Source organism: Eulemur rufifrons, chromosome 9 (assembly GCF_041146395.1).
Source record: "Eulemur rufifrons isolate Redbay chromosome 9, OSU_ERuf_1, whole genome shotgun sequence".
In the NCBI taxonomy this organism is placed as follows: Eukaryota; Metazoa; Chordata; class Mammalia; order Primates; family Lemuridae; genus Eulemur; species Eulemur rufifrons.
This window is the reverse complement of record NC_090991.1, coordinates 1,423,008-1,438,373: the sequence shown is the minus strand read 5'-3', so window position 1 is coordinate 1,438,373 and position 15,366 is coordinate 1,423,008. Positions and strand designations below refer to the sequence as shown.

At 35.3% G+C, this 15,366-nt stretch overlaps 1 protein-coding gene across 2 annotated transcripts in view; it reads left to right on the top strand.

Annotated features, from left to right (window-relative positions):
* AKAP10 (A-kinase anchoring protein 10) overlaps positions 1 to 15,366 on the top strand; it is a 70,195-nt gene that overhangs the window by 41,940 nt on the left and 12,889 nt on the right. The window contains exons 10-12 of one of the 2 annotated variants that reach the window (XM_069483193.1): positions 3,385 to 3,558; positions 10,123 to 10,232; positions 13,344 to 13,426. In XM_069483193.1, coding sequence (XP_069339294.1) covers positions 3,385 to 3,558; positions 10,123 to 10,232; positions 13,344 to 13,426 — 367 coding nt within the window. The remainder of the gene's footprint in view (positions 1 to 3,384; positions 3,559 to 10,122; positions 10,233 to 13,343; positions 13,427 to 15,366) is intronic. The other variant, XM_069483194.1, reaches the window with a different exon arrangement.

Here is a 15,366-nt window from a genome sequence, read left to right as displayed (position 1 = left end):
GCACTCTAGCTGGGACAACAGAGTGAGATTCTGTCTCAGAAAAAAAAGTTATGTGAAACAGCTTCGGGCACGTTCTTCAGGAGGTGTTCCAGAAGAGGCATAGTTATCATGGGAGATGACAGCTCCCTGCATGTTACTGCCCCTTGAAGACTTTCCAGTGGGACAAGATGTGGAGGTGGAAGATGGTGATATTGGTGATCCTGACCCTGTGTAGGCGTAGGCTAATATATGTGTTGTGTCTTAGTTTTTAATAAAAAATAGAAAAAAAAAAAAAATTAAAAGTAGAAGAAAAGCTTATTTATAAAATAAGGATATAAAGAAAGAATATTTTTGTATAGCTGTACAATGTGTTTGTGTTTTTTAAGCTAAATGTTATGACAAAAGAGTCTAAAAGCTAAAAATAATGCTTATAAAGTAAAAATTTATAGTAAGCTAAGGTTAATTTACTATTGAGGAAAGAAAAATATTTTTTAGTAAGTCTGGTGTAGCCTCAGTGTACAGGGTTTATAATATCTACAGTAATGTCCTGGGCCTTCCCATTCTCTCCTCACTCACTCACTGGCTCACCCAGAGCAACTCCCAGTCCTGCGAGCCCCGTTCATGGGAAGTGCTCAGTATAGGCATACCATTTTTTAATCTTTTTATTATTTATTTATTTGGAGGCAGGATCTCACTCTTTTGCCCAGGCTGGAATGTAGTGGCATGTTCAGAGCTCACTGCAACCTCAAACCTCCTGGGCTCAGGTGATCCTCCTGCCTCAGCCTCCCAAGTAGCTAGGACTACAGGCGCGTGCCACTAGGCCCAGGTAGTTTTTTTTAATTTTTTTGTAGAGACAGGGTCTCTAGGTTGCTCAGACTGGTCTCGAACTCCTGGGCTCAAGCAATCCTCCTGCCTCAGCCTCCCAAAGTGCTGGGATTACAGGCGTGAGCCACTGTGCCTGGACCATTTTTTATCTTTTATACTGTATTTTTACTGTGCCTTTTCTAGGCTTAGATATGTTTACACAGATACTTACCATTGTGTTACAGTTGCTTCCAGTATTCAGTAATGTGCTGTACAAGTTTGTAGCCTAGGAGTATAGTAAGCTATGCTATCCAGGTTTGTGTAAGTACACTCTAATGTTCGCATAACATAACGACAAAATCACTTAACGATGCATTTCTTAGGATGTATCTCCATTGTTAAGTGATACATGACTGTATTAATCTTAACCTTTATAGGCTGAGTGACTTTGGGCAGTTACTGAAATTCTCTGAAGCCATTTCCTCATCTGTAAAGTGGGGATAATATGGTTACTTACCTCAAAGTTATTTTGGGGATTAAAGTTAAATAACTGGCCGGGCGCGGTGGCTCACGCCTGTAATCTTAGCACTCTGGGAGGCTGAGGCGGGTGGATCACTTGAGGTCAGGAGTTCGAGACCAGCCTGAGCAAGAGCAAGACCCTGTCTCTACTAAAAATAGAAAGAAATTATCCGGCCAACTAAAAATATATATAGAAAAAATTAGCTGGGCATAGTGGCGCATGCCTGTAGTCCCAGCTACTCGGGAGGCTGAGGCAGGAGGATCGCTTAAGCCCAGGAGTTTGAGGTTGCTGTGAGCTAGGCTGACACCACGGCACTCTAGCCCAGGCAACAAAGTGAGACTCTGCCTAAAAAAAAAAAAAAAAAAAAGTTAAGTAACTAAATATATATAAAATGCTTATCTGCATAGTACCTGACACATAGTAGGCATTAAAAAATGTTAGCTGCTAGTAGTTGTAGTAGTACATCTTTTTTTGATAATTAGATAGCAGTACATGGAAAAGTTAGCTCAGGAATAATCCAAATATTTCACCAATATCCATCAACGTGGTTGGAACACTAGTTTTGTGTATGGTGATCACTTACAAGTTTATCACTAATAACTTACTAATAAAGTATTAAAATTTACAAATGATTTATTCTTCTAATGAGCTTGAGTAGATTTTACCAGGAATTGCAGAGCCCAGAATAAGCCCATGAGGTCATGTGGCTTATATATTACATGTTTATACAGGTGGGAAAGCTTAATTAAGCACTCTTACATAATACCATACATAAAAACTGAATTTTAGGAATACTGAAGAGTTACATATAAAAATCAAATAATTGAAAAGCTAGTATTAAACAAAATAAAGTATCAGCTATTACCCAGGGACACAAATTTTTTCATGATTAAAATTAAAATGTTTCTGATTTTAAAGGAAAAGTTCAGATCTGTATCATAAAGAATGAAAACTTTCTGGGTAATAAGGAAAATTAAAATACAGAGAAAACAACAATGCAAAAATAGTTTTTACTAAATGTACGTATGTGAGGAACTTATACTAATTTTAGGAACACTATCAAGACCCTGTTAGTTAAGTGGGAAAAAAACAGGAATGATTCTTTCAAAAAAAACTTTGGGTATTTCTGTGTTAGGTATTGACGTTACAGTGGTAAACAAAAGGAATGTGATTTCTGGCCTCCTGGAGCTTAGTCTATAAAGAAAGCACATGTTAAATACAGACATAAATATTTACAATTGTGCTAAGTGCTGTGAAGGAAAAGTTTGTAATAGGAAATGTAAATTAAATATAGGGGAAGTTATTCAACATCATTAATAATTATTAAATGCAAAAAAAAAATCTATGTGCCATTAGGCATTTATTTAACAGTGATTTGAAAAAACACAGCCCAATATTGGAAAGCCTATCTAGAATACAGATACCTTGATATGTTGCTTGTGATACAGATTGCTAGCAATCCCTTTGAAGGATAAACTGGCCATGTATAGCAAAGTTAGAATTTAACTCAGCAATCACACTCCTGTTAATTTTTCTCAAGGAAGTCAGTTCAAAAGTAAAAATCAATATATATACACGAAGACTTGTTTGTTTGTTTTGTTTTGTTTGAGACAAAGTCTCTCTCTGTTGCCCAGGCTAGAGTGTAGTGGCATTATCATAACTCACTGCAACCTCCACTTCCTGGGCTTAAGCGATCCCCCCGAGTAGCTGGGACTACAGGGTGCACCACCACACCCAGCACAAAGACTTTAATATAATATTTACCACCAACCAGAAAAATCTGTATCAAATTTCAAATTATATCTACTCTATGGAGTATTTTCTGCTCACTAGGAAGTATTAATATCAAGTCTATGTAATGGTTTCATGACAAGTGTTTTGGGGGAAAAATCCAACAGAATTGTTTACATTGTAATTTCAGTTACAGTGTAAACTGTGTAAGAAGGGACAGTATTGGGAGTGTAACAAGGAGAAGTAAAAACATTTGTGTTAACTGGTAGAATTATAGATAAAATTTGTTTGTTTAAAATAAAGTTTTAGTTTTATTTGACTTCAACTTTAAAGCTTTCCCTGTCTTTCAGGTCTTTCTGCCTGGCTTTTTGTCCAGCAATCTTTATTATAAATATTTGAATGATCTCATCCATTCGGTTCGAGGAGATGAGTTTCTGGGAGGGAATGTTCCACTGGCTGCGCATGGCCCTGCTGGCCCTCCTGACGAGCCTCATGCAGGTGGTTCTGACAGCTCCGCTTCTCAGGTATTGACTCCTTGCATCTGCCGTCTGAAAGAAAGACGTACAGATCCTTTCCTTCAAATACCAGTAATAGGTCCTCCTCTAAATTTTAAGTTGTAGGAACAAAAGAGAAATTAAATTAGCCTACGTGCTGTATATTCCAATCAAAGTATTTGTGATGATTAACAATATGCCGTACTGCAAAGTATTATATTGTTTCATTTAGGCCATTATTCTGCTTGCCACTGGCTGTTTCTCTTAATAATCAAATACACGAAATACATTTATAGCCTCTGAAAAGCTCTTTGTGTGATTATTTGAGAAATTTTAATTATTAAATTTAAAATGCTTTCTTATAGAATTGAGTAAACTCTTAGGTTTCTTAATACTATATTTCACTGAAAGCCTTTTGATTTCATTTTGAACTAGAGTGCCACATTTTACATTTCCTTAACTTTTTTTGTTTTTTTGGAGTACTTCATATATTAAACCTTACCTGATTTCACCTCAAAATCACATGAAATGGGATATCCCCAAGACAAGAGATCTGAAGAGGAGGCATTAAGGAATTAATTGATTTTGTTAAAGTCACACAGTTAAGTAGTGGGACCAGAAATATTTCCCATCTAGTGTTCTTCACCGAAAACTTAATAATATAGCATTATAATTTTGTCATCGCTATTGACAAATAAATAAATTACCCTTTGAATTTTTTGATACTGAACCTTGGATAAGTTTTTTTAGTTTATAAGATAGTACTATAGTATTGCCATCACTAAAGCTCTCCTCAGTACCTTTTCTTACTATTAAGTTTACATACGAGGTGACCTGCTGCGTATGGTCACCATTTTATTTTTTGATATAGCCTACAATGTCTTGTTTTTATTTAGGTGCTAAAAAGGTCTAGATGCTAACCGTAAAATATATTTTTAAACTTTTTAGTAAAATATACTATGCATACAGAAAACCGAACATATCATAACTATATGCACCTTTAAGAATTTTCACAAACACCAGGCGACAGAGTAAGACCTTGTCTCAAAATTAAAAAAAAAAAAAGATTTTCACAAACAAAACTAAGCCACGTAAGCAGCATCCAGCACATTCTCAGCATGCCAGAGCCCTCCCGAGCCCCCTTCCTGTCAGTCTTTCTCCCCAACAGGGTAGCTACTATCCTGACTTTTGATGGCATAGATAAGCACTACCTGTTCTTGTCATTTTATAAATGAAATCATATTATGTATTCTTTTTTGGAACATGTTTTCACTCCAAAAAAGAAACTTCATTTACTTTAATTCCAAATCCCCCACTCCTCTAGCTCTAGGCAACCAGTAATCTGTTTCTTTGTTTCTATGGAAACAATAGATGTGTCTGTGCTGGACATTTCACATAAATAGAACCATATAATACGTGGTCTGTTGTGACTGACTTCTTTCAGTTAGCATCATGTTTTCAAGGTTCATGCACAATTACCAAGTGTCAGAACTTTATTCTTCTCCATGGCCAAATAATCCCATTGTAATGATACCACATTTTGTTTATGGGCATTTGAGTTGTTCCCTCCTTTCTGCTATAATGAATGATGCTGCTGTGAATGTTTGTGTACAGGTTTTTTGTGTAATGTTTTCATTTCTCTTGTTCTGTATACCCAGGAGTAGAATTGCTGGGTCAAGTAATAATTATGTTTGACTTTTTAAAAAGCTGCCAGACTATTTTCCAAAGTGGCTGCCCTATTTTGTAATCCCACCAGCAGTGTATGAGGTTTATAATTTCTCCACATGTTACCAGAAGTTATTATCTATCTTTTTGATTATAGCAGTCCCAGTTCTATCTCATTGTAGTTTTTATTTGATTTCCGTGATGACTAATGATATTGAGCACATTTCATGTGCTTATTGGTCTTTTTTCTATCTTTGGAGAAATGTTTATTCAAATCATTTGCCCATTTTTAAATTGGGTTTTTTGGCTTTTTATTATTGAGTTGCAGGCGTTCTTTATATATTTTAGATACATGTCCCTTATGAAGCATTGATTTGCAAATATTTCTCCATTCTGCAAATTGTCTTTTTACAACTGATAATGTCCTTTAAAACACCAAAGGTTTTCATTTTGATGAAGTCTAATTCTTCTATTTTTTTCTTTTGTTGCTTGTGCTTGTGATGTCCCATCTAAGAAACCATTGCCAAATTCCCAGTCATTAAGATATATCCCTGTATGTTCTTCTGTGTGTTTTTATAATTTTGTCTTGCACATTTAGGTTTATGATCTATTTTGAATTAATTTTTGTGTATAGTGTGAGGTGGGTATCCAACTTCATTCTTTTGTATGTAGATATCTAGTTCCAGCAATTTGTTGAAAAGATTATTGTTTCCCCATTGAATAGCTTGTTGAAGAATCAATGTAAGGCTGTATTTCTGGATTTTCAGTTCTATTCCGTTGATCTTTATGTGTATCCCTATGCCAGTACCATACTCTCTTGATTACTGTTGCTTTGTAATAAGTTTCGAAATCGGGAAGTGAGACTCTTCCAACTTAATTCTTTTTCCACATGGTTTTTGCTATTCTGGGTCTCTTACGTTCCATTTGAATTTTAGGATCAATTGTTAATTTCTACAAAGAAGCCTACTGGGATTCTGATAGGAATGGTGTTGTTGACTCTATAGTTCATTTTAAGGAGTGTTACCATCTTGACAATATTAAGTCTTCTGATCCATGAACACGGGGTATCTACATTTATTCATATTTAATTTCTTTCAACAGTGTTTTGTAGTTTTCAGAGTATGTTTTTGTATTTCTTAAATTTATTCCTAAGTATTTTTAAATTTGTTTTTTTTTTTTTTTTTTTTTACCCCGAGACAGAGTCTCACTCTGTTGCCCGGGCTAGCGTGAGTGCCGTGGCGTCAGCCTACCTCACAGCAACCTCAAACTCCTGGGCTCAAGCAATCCTCCTGCCTCAGCTTCCCGAGTAGCTGGGACTACAGGCATGTGCCACCATGCCTGGCTAATTTTTTCTATATATATATTTAGCTGTCTATATAATTTCTTTCTATTTTTAGTAGAAATGGGGTCTCGCTCTTGCTCAGGCTGGTCTCGAACTCCTGAGCTCAAACGATCCGCCCACCTTGGCCTCCCAGAGTGCTAGGATTACAGGCGTGAGCCACCACGCCCAGCCTTAAATTTGTTTTTATTCTTATTTCTAAGTGTTTTTTGATGCTGTTATAAATGGAATTGTTTTCTTAATTTCATATTCAAATTACTCATTGCAAGAATGTAGAAATGCAATTAATTTTTGTATTGAGGTAAAGTTCACTTAACATGAGTATAACCATTTTAAATTGTACAATTCAGTGGCATTTAGTATATCCACGATGTTGTGCACCCATCACCACTGTCTAGTTCCAGACTTTTTCGTTACCCCAAAGAGAAACCTCGTGCCCATTAAGCAGTCACTCCCCACATCCCTCCCCCTCCCTAGATCCTCCTCACAACCACTGACCTGCTTTTCTCTGTATGGATTTGCTGTTCTAAATGTTTCGTATTGATGGAATCATACAGTATGTGACTTTTTTGTGTCTGGCTTCTTACCCTTAGCATAATGTTTGATGTTTTTGTGGTTCATCCATGTTGTAGCATGAATCAATATTTCAGTCCTTTTGTTGGATGAATAATATTCCATACCACATTTTGTTCATCTTTTGAGTTGTTTCTACCTTTTGACTATTGCAAATAGTGCTGCCATGAACATTTGTGTACAAGCTTTTGAATACCTGTTTTCAGTTCTTTTGGGTATATCCCTAAAAATGGAAATGGTGGGTCATAGGTTAATTCTATGTTTAAATGTTCAAGAAATTGCCCTACTGTTTTCTATAGCATCTATACCGTTTACATTCTCACCATCAGTGTACAAGCGTTCCAGTTTCTGTACATCTTTGCCAATGCTTGTTGTCTGTATTTGTGATTATAGCCATCCTAATGGGTATGAAGTAGTATCTCCTTATAGTTTTGGTTTGTATTTCCCTGATGACTAATAATACTGAGTGTCTTTGCATTTGCTTGTTGACTCTTTGTATAACTTTTTTAGAGAAATGTCTACTTAAATCCTTTGCCCATTTTAAAAAATTGGGTTGTTTGTCTTTTTGTTGTTGAGTTGTAAGAGGTTTTTTGTTTGTTTTTTTCTGAGCAGTAGAGCCTAATTAGATATATGATTTGCAAATATTTTCTCCAGTTGCCTTTCACTTTCTTGAGAGTGTCCTTTGAAGCACAAAAGTTTTTAATTTTTATGAAGTCCAGTTTATCTGTTTTACTTTTGTTGCGTGCACTTTTGGTGTCATGTCTAAGAACCCTTGCAAAATCTAAAGTCATGAAGATTTACAGATCCCTATGTTTTCTTCTAAGAGTCTTTGGTCTTTGATCCAGTTTGAGTTAGTTTTATATGTTGTGTATGTTGTGTGAGGTAGAGGCCCAACTTCATTATTTTGCATGTGCATGTCCAGTTGTCCCAGCACTATTTGTGGAAAAAAGCTATTCTTTCACCATTGAATGGTCTTGGTACCCTTCTCATAATGCAATTGACCATAGATGTATGGATTTATTTCTGGACTCTCAATTCTATTTCAGTGATCTATATGTCTGTCCTTATGCCAGTACCACATTGTTTTGATTACTATAGTTTGTAATAAGTTTGTAATCAGGAGGTATATGTCCTCAAACTTTTCATATTTTCAAGATTGTTTTGGCTAATTTTTATATGTTGATCTTGCACTTTCAACTTTGCTGAAGTTGTTGGTTGGCCCTAATAGTTTTCTTGTAGATTCTTTAAAGTTTTCTTATATTTGTAAGATCATGTCATCTGCAAAAAGAGATAATTTTCTTTGTTCCTGTCCACTTTGGATGCCTTTTATTTCCTTTTCTCGCCTAATTACTCTGGCTAGAATTTCCAGTATAAGGTTGAATAGAAGTGACAAAAGTAGACATTTTTGTCTTATTTCTGATCTCACAGGGAAAACTTTCAGTTTTCATCATTTAATATGATGTTAGATGTGGGTTTTTAATAAATGCTCTTTATCAGGTTGAAGAAATTCTCTACTAATCCTAATTTTTTTAGTGTGTTTTTTTTTTAATCACAAAACAGTAATGGATTTTGTCAGATGTTCTTTCTGTGTCAAGATGATCGTGTGGGTTTTGGGTTTTATTCTGTTGATAAAATGTATTAATTGATTTTCAGGTGTTGGTCATGGTGTATAATCCTTTCTGTATGCTGCTGGATTCAATTTATTAGTATTTTGTTCAGGATTTTGTATCTGTACTCATAAGATAATACTTTAACTCCATCAAAAAATCAATTGACCATAAATGGGAAGGTGTATTTATGGATTCTCAATTCTATTCCATTGATCTGTATGTCTGTAGTGTGTTCTATAAGTGATTATTCAAGTATTTTATTTATTAATATTTAACCTATCCCTTAGTTGTGGACATTAAGCTTGTTCCTGTCTGTTGCTATTTTAAAAAATGCTGCAGTGAATAATCTTGTATATAAGCATTTTACATAAGTGTGAGTCTGTCTGTAATTGAATTTTTAGAAATGGAATTTCTGTAATTGAATTTTTAGAACTGGAATTTCTGAAATTCATAGCTATATATTTCATAAAAGTACCATTTCTGACTTGCTTTTCTTGGGGTTGAGGAATGGAAGGTAGAATGCGGAGGGGAACTTACTCTACTCAGCTAGCTAGTCATTTTAAAAAGATTTCTTTAGCTTCTTTACTGTCCCACTGTCTCATTGAGAATCAAAAACATTCATGGGCCGGGCGCGGTGGCTCACGCCTGTAATCCTAGCACTCTGGGAGGCCGAGGCGGGTGGATCCCTCAAGGTCAGGAGTTCGAGACCAGCCTGAGCAAGAGCGAGACCCCATCTCTACTAAAAATAGAAACAAATTATATGGACAACTAAAATATATATAGAAAAAATTAGCCGGGCATGGTGGTGCATGCCTGTAGTCCCAGCTACTCGGGAGGCTGAGGCAGTAGGATTGCTTGAGCCCAGGAGTTTGAGGTTGCTGTGAGCTAGGCTGACGCCATGGCACTCACTCTAGCCCGGGCAACAAAGTGAGACTCTGTCTCAAAAAAAAAAAAAAAAAAAAAGAGTAAGCCTGTTTAACTATCACCAATGCCCTGTGGTTCACTCTTATTAAAAAAAAAAAAAAAAAAATTCATGTTTACGCTCTAAAAGTTGGACTTTACATTTTTTAGACAAGATACATGTGGATGGATGAGAGTTTCGCACGCTGGGGAAATAATGCCTGTAAGGACAGAGCATCTGTTGGAACTTGGGTCATTAAGAGAACATATTTGGCATACAAATGCCTATGTTATACATTTTAATATTGTACTTTCCTCTTGTGGTTATAGTTTGAAGTTACATTTCAGAATCATTTCTGTTAAGCATCTCAGTAGTAATGGAGTTGAGTGAAAATTACATATATTTCAAACACCGAAAAAAAGTTTGTCCAAATCTATCGTATTCCAAACCCAGGAGTGATTTGTTTCCTGAATCATATGCTACTAATTTTATAATTCTTTCTGTAGTCCAGTGTGAAAAAAGCCAGTATTAAAATATTGAAAAATTTTGATGAAGCGATAATTGTGGATGCTGCAAGTTTGGATCCAGAATCTTTATATCAACGGACATATGCAGGGTAAGCTTAGCTCATGTGTAGAATTTTTACAAGTGTAAACAATTTTGCATCTTTTTAAATTTTTAACTAAATTTTATATTTTTTCTAATCTATTCTTAAATGCCCAGCACTTTGACTTATTAATAGTGTGCAGTATAAAGTGGTGGTTAAGAGTGAAGGCTCTGGAGTGGCTTTTTGAGTTTTAATTTTGGTTCCACCATTTATAGCAAGCTGCTTAACTTCTTATTGTCTCAGTTTTTTCATCTGTGATTATTACTGCTTCATTAGATTATTGAGGTAATTAGATGAGGTAATACACACAAAGCGTTTAAAACATGACCTGATACCTGTAAGCTCTCCATGAATTTCATTACCATCATTATTCCACCACCATATATAAGATTGATCAGTAGTATTGTTATGTTTTCGGCTGTCTCTTGCACATTTCGTTTGATTCACATGTTAGCTATTTCAAAGTCTTGGTCTTAAAAATAAAGTAAAAAGATACCAACATCATTTATTGTGGGCTGCATAACTAATACTTGGAAAATGGAATAAAATTATTCTTTTGTATTTAAGAATTAACTTGGTTGTTCATTTTAGCCTGTACCAAAAAGACAGCGATAAATAGGATATGCTACTTACTGAAATTTACCACAGATCAAATCATAAAATCACCTCTGCTTCCCTAAAGATGCCTTGGTTATTAGCACATAAACCTGTGCAAAGGCTCGATTACCCCACCCCGTCCCCCATCCTGTTCCCGGCAGTACCATGAAAAAGGGAAAGTCCTTGGAAGGGAATGAAAGGACCATGGTGTCTTTGGAAAGCACACTTAAGCCATATCAGCTTAATGGTAATCTTTATTCTTCTTTTAGAAAATGGTAGACAATAAGCCTAAATGAGTTAATTCCCAAAGGTGATATTTATTCTTAAGGAGTGGTTCATTTATTTAAAACCTTACATGAGAAAGTCTATCAGTTGTGAGATGTTAAACTTCTATAGGATTTTTTTGTACAAAGTAAATGTATATATTTTTTTAATTTATAGAATTGGTCAGAAAAGAGACGTGATTTTTCTTCATTGTCTTTAAAGATGGTTTTCAGTGTTTGTTTTAGTTTTATGGTTTTGGCATCTTCCCAAAATTTTTCTCAAGGCAAATAAATTTGTATCAGTTGGTGTATTGGCACCCATATATGAAATGGGAACTTATTAGGAAGGATATCTGTAAAATAAGATCTATTTTACCCGAAATTAAATAGTCTATAGATGCCACAATGTTTTTTCTTTTAACTTTTAATTGCAAATACATTATTCTTATAAAAATTAAATTTACAGATAAGTTTAATGTCCTTTTTAAGCATATACCAATGCATATTTTCTCCTCTTTCTCTTTAGGGTAATCATTGTTACGTTATGCATTTTTCGTTGTTTGTTTTTCTATAACTGATATTATACCCTATTCTATATCTTGTGCTTTCATTCATAGTAAGTTGTCTATACAAACATCTCATTTTAACTATCCTGTAGCATCCAAATAGAATATTAATTATAACTCATAAATGTAGCAAAGTATTCCATAGTGTGTTGTGTTACTGTTTAGCCATTTTGATATTGATGAGTTTTTAAGTTATTTGCAGTTTTTCCCTGTTACACACAGTATTGCAAAGGACTTCCTTTTATATGCTTTCTTTTCTCTTTTTTTATTTTTATTTATTTATTTATTTATTTTTGAGACACCTGATCTTGCTCTGTCACGTAGGCTAGAGTGCAGCAGCATCATTGTAGCTCTCTGCAACCTCACACTCCTGGGCTTGACATGACACCATGCCTGGCTAATTTTTTTTTTCTTTTTTTTTCTTTCTTTCTTTTTTTTTTTTTTTTTTTAATAGAGAGAAGGTCTTGCTCTTGCTCAGGTTGTTTTTTAACTCCTGGCCTCAAGCAGTCATCCCATCTTGGCCTCCCAGAGTGCTAGGATTACAGGTGTGAGCCACTATGCCCAAACTATATGCTTTCTTATACCAAGAAGCAGATTTAATTTTGATAGATCTTACCAATTTACCTTAAAAGGTATCTGTATCATTTTATGTTCTCGCTAGTCATTAATAAGGATGCTAATTTTTCCTACATCCTTGTCAACACTGAATAATACCAAACTTATGGGCCAGGCCTGGTGGCTCATGCCTGTAATCCCAGCACTTTGGAAGGCCGAGGCAGGAGAATCACTTGAGGCCAGGAGTTCAAGACCAGCTTGGGCAATGTAGTGAGACCCCATCTCTACAAAAAATTTAAAAATTAGCCAGGCATGGTGTCATGAGCGTGTAGTCCCAGCTACTAGGGAGGCTGAGGCAGGAGGATCATGTGAGTCCAGGAATTTGATGCTGCAGTGAGCTATGATCAGGCCACTGTACTCCAGCCTGAATGATAGAGTGAGACCCTTTCTCAAAAAAAAAAAAAAAAAATCATACTTTTAATTTTTTTTCCAATCTTGAATTATTGCCAATAAAATTGAGCTTCTTAGAATGTTTTTTGGTTATTGTTATGTTTGGTTTTTTTATGGATTGTCTATTCATCTCCTTTTCTCATTTTTCTGCTGGGTGATTTATTAGTGACTTACTGGAGTTCTATTTGTTTTTTGATATTAATCCTTGGTAAAATATCTTAAGAATAAGATATCTTAAAAGTAAAAGACATCTCACTATATTTTCTCCCTTTTAGCTTTCCTTTATGTTACTAGAGTGTGTGTGTATTTGTATATATATAAAACTATAGCTTTATGATATATTTTGATCATTATTAGAACAAATTCTACCTTTTTGTTTCTTCTTTTACAAAATTGTCATGGCTGTTTTTGTGCCCTATGTGAATTTTAAAATTTTGAATTACCTATTAACTCACCATGTTTCATAAACCTTCTGGGGATTTTGAATGGAATTGCTTTGAATTAAAGATTATTTTGCTTTCTGTGGAAGAAGGTTTCATTTCAAATAAGCCCCACTTTGAATAACATGGGATAGCTATAAATTGTGTTTCTAGCTTTCTAGGTTTAGAGATGCTTAAAACTGATTATTTTTTCTTCTAAATTTAAAACTGGTTGTTAGAAATTATATTCTTCTTTTCATTCTTATTTAGGAAGATGACATTTGGAAGAGTCAGTGACTTGGGGCAATTCATCCGAGAATCTGAGCCTGAACCTGATGTAAAGAAATCAAAAGGTTTGTGGTGTTTTTATATTCCATATTAAGCCTTTACTCACATTATTCATCGACTGTAGTAAAGGACCATTTAAGGTTCAGACTGTTCATTTTGTGAGCTAGCCACTATACCTTTCACCCTGTGTTTGTAGTCGTGAGTGAATACAGTACAGCCTTCCTGTAATTGTAGCTCTATAAAAAATCTTTTTCTCTGAATTAGAAGTCATTGAACTTGCTTCACCACTACAGAAGACACATCAATATGAAAAAATATTTGTTATCTTTTTATTTAATGGCAAAATGCCCAATCCAGGTTGGACTGGAGGTTTATCTTGAGGTCCTTTATGTTATTAAATTTCCTCAAAGTTGCTGAAAGTGAAATATATGTGGAAAATATTAATAGATTGAAATTCAAATGCTTACTTTGTTTAATCAGCAGAAGATTGGTTTGGGCAAGTCCAAGAGTGAGACACAGAAATCTTTTTTTTTTTTTTTTCTTATATTTAATCTTTAAATCTCCTAGACAGCTTGTTAAAATACAAGAAATTTTTTGTGACCAATTTCAGCTTCCAAACAATTGATTTACACAGGAAAATTTTGGAAGTAAATACAAATCCAATCAGATGATACCTAGACCTTTTCGGTATGGTTGGATTGACAGTAATATCTTGAATAAAATGCATTGACTTATGTAGGAAGAAAACACTCCATTTTAGTTAGTGTGTTTAAAATTAAGAGCTATTGTCAATCTTTCTGTTGAATTTAGTAGGACTACATTCTTGTTATATTTATCTTATTTTTTAATGCAACTATTGTTTGGGTAACAAATTGTACCACTTTATTTTGATGAAAGATCTACTTTTTGGTCAGATATACATTGATAGAGTAAGCAAAAAATGTAACAACTGTTGAAGTAATTTAGACCCAAAAAGGGTCTGTTACCTAGATGACCTTGTTTATCCAAATAATTGATTTTCTTTCCTGCTTTGCCAGAGAAGTCTCAGGTGCACAGGTGGGAAGAATGAAAGACTAACGGGAAGTCTACGCAGTTCATTCAGTAAATAATTCTTGCGTGTCTCTCTGCACGCTTGTATTCACTTGGCAGATTAGAAGATACAGATCTTGCCATCAGGAAACTTACAGTCTGGTAGTTATGTGTCTCATTTTGGGTAAAAGAGGAGTACTGGGCAGAGGGGTCAGTGGCGGTGTTGGGACAGAGGAAGTGCCAGATGAGCTCTGTGAGGGATTTGCCAAGAAGGACTGACTGTACACAGTGTCATTAGGTAGCTTCTGTCGATGCGGATAATGGGGTCTCCTCTCCAGTATTAACTAAATCTCTGAGCTGCTTGGTTTTTTTAAAATGTGGTCTTGTACGTTTGGTAACTCATGAAGAAGTGCTACAGATAGGTGTTAGGTATAGTCATAAGTGTTGGATGTTTGCAGGTGTATTATGAGTAAAGATATGCAAGAAACTTTCCCAAACCACTATCTGTACTAAATCTCTTCATTCAGTCTCTTCATGTTGTTCCTTCATTTATTCATTCTAAACAGTAATGGTGTGCCTACTGTATGCATCTGCTATTCTAGATGCTGGGAAGAAAACAAAGTTCCTGTTCTCATGGAACTTAACATTATAATGAAGGAGACAGTAGACAGATAAGCAAATACGATGTGTGTACTTGTGTTTATATATGTAGGGGAGGGTGCAGCAAAAGTAGTGGGGAGTTCTGTTTTAGAAGTGCTTGTCAGGAAAGGCGTCACTGAGGAGGTAGCATTTTGAGTACAGACCTGAGCACAGTGCAAGGGTGAGCCTGGGTGATACCTGGAGGAAGAGTGTTCTTGGCGGAAGGAACAGGATAGAGACCTGAAGCTAGAGGGCTCAGCACGATCGAGGGGCAGAAAGCCCAGTGTGGCTGGAGTGGAGCGAGCAAAGGGATGAGTGAGAGTGGAAGGTGAGTAAG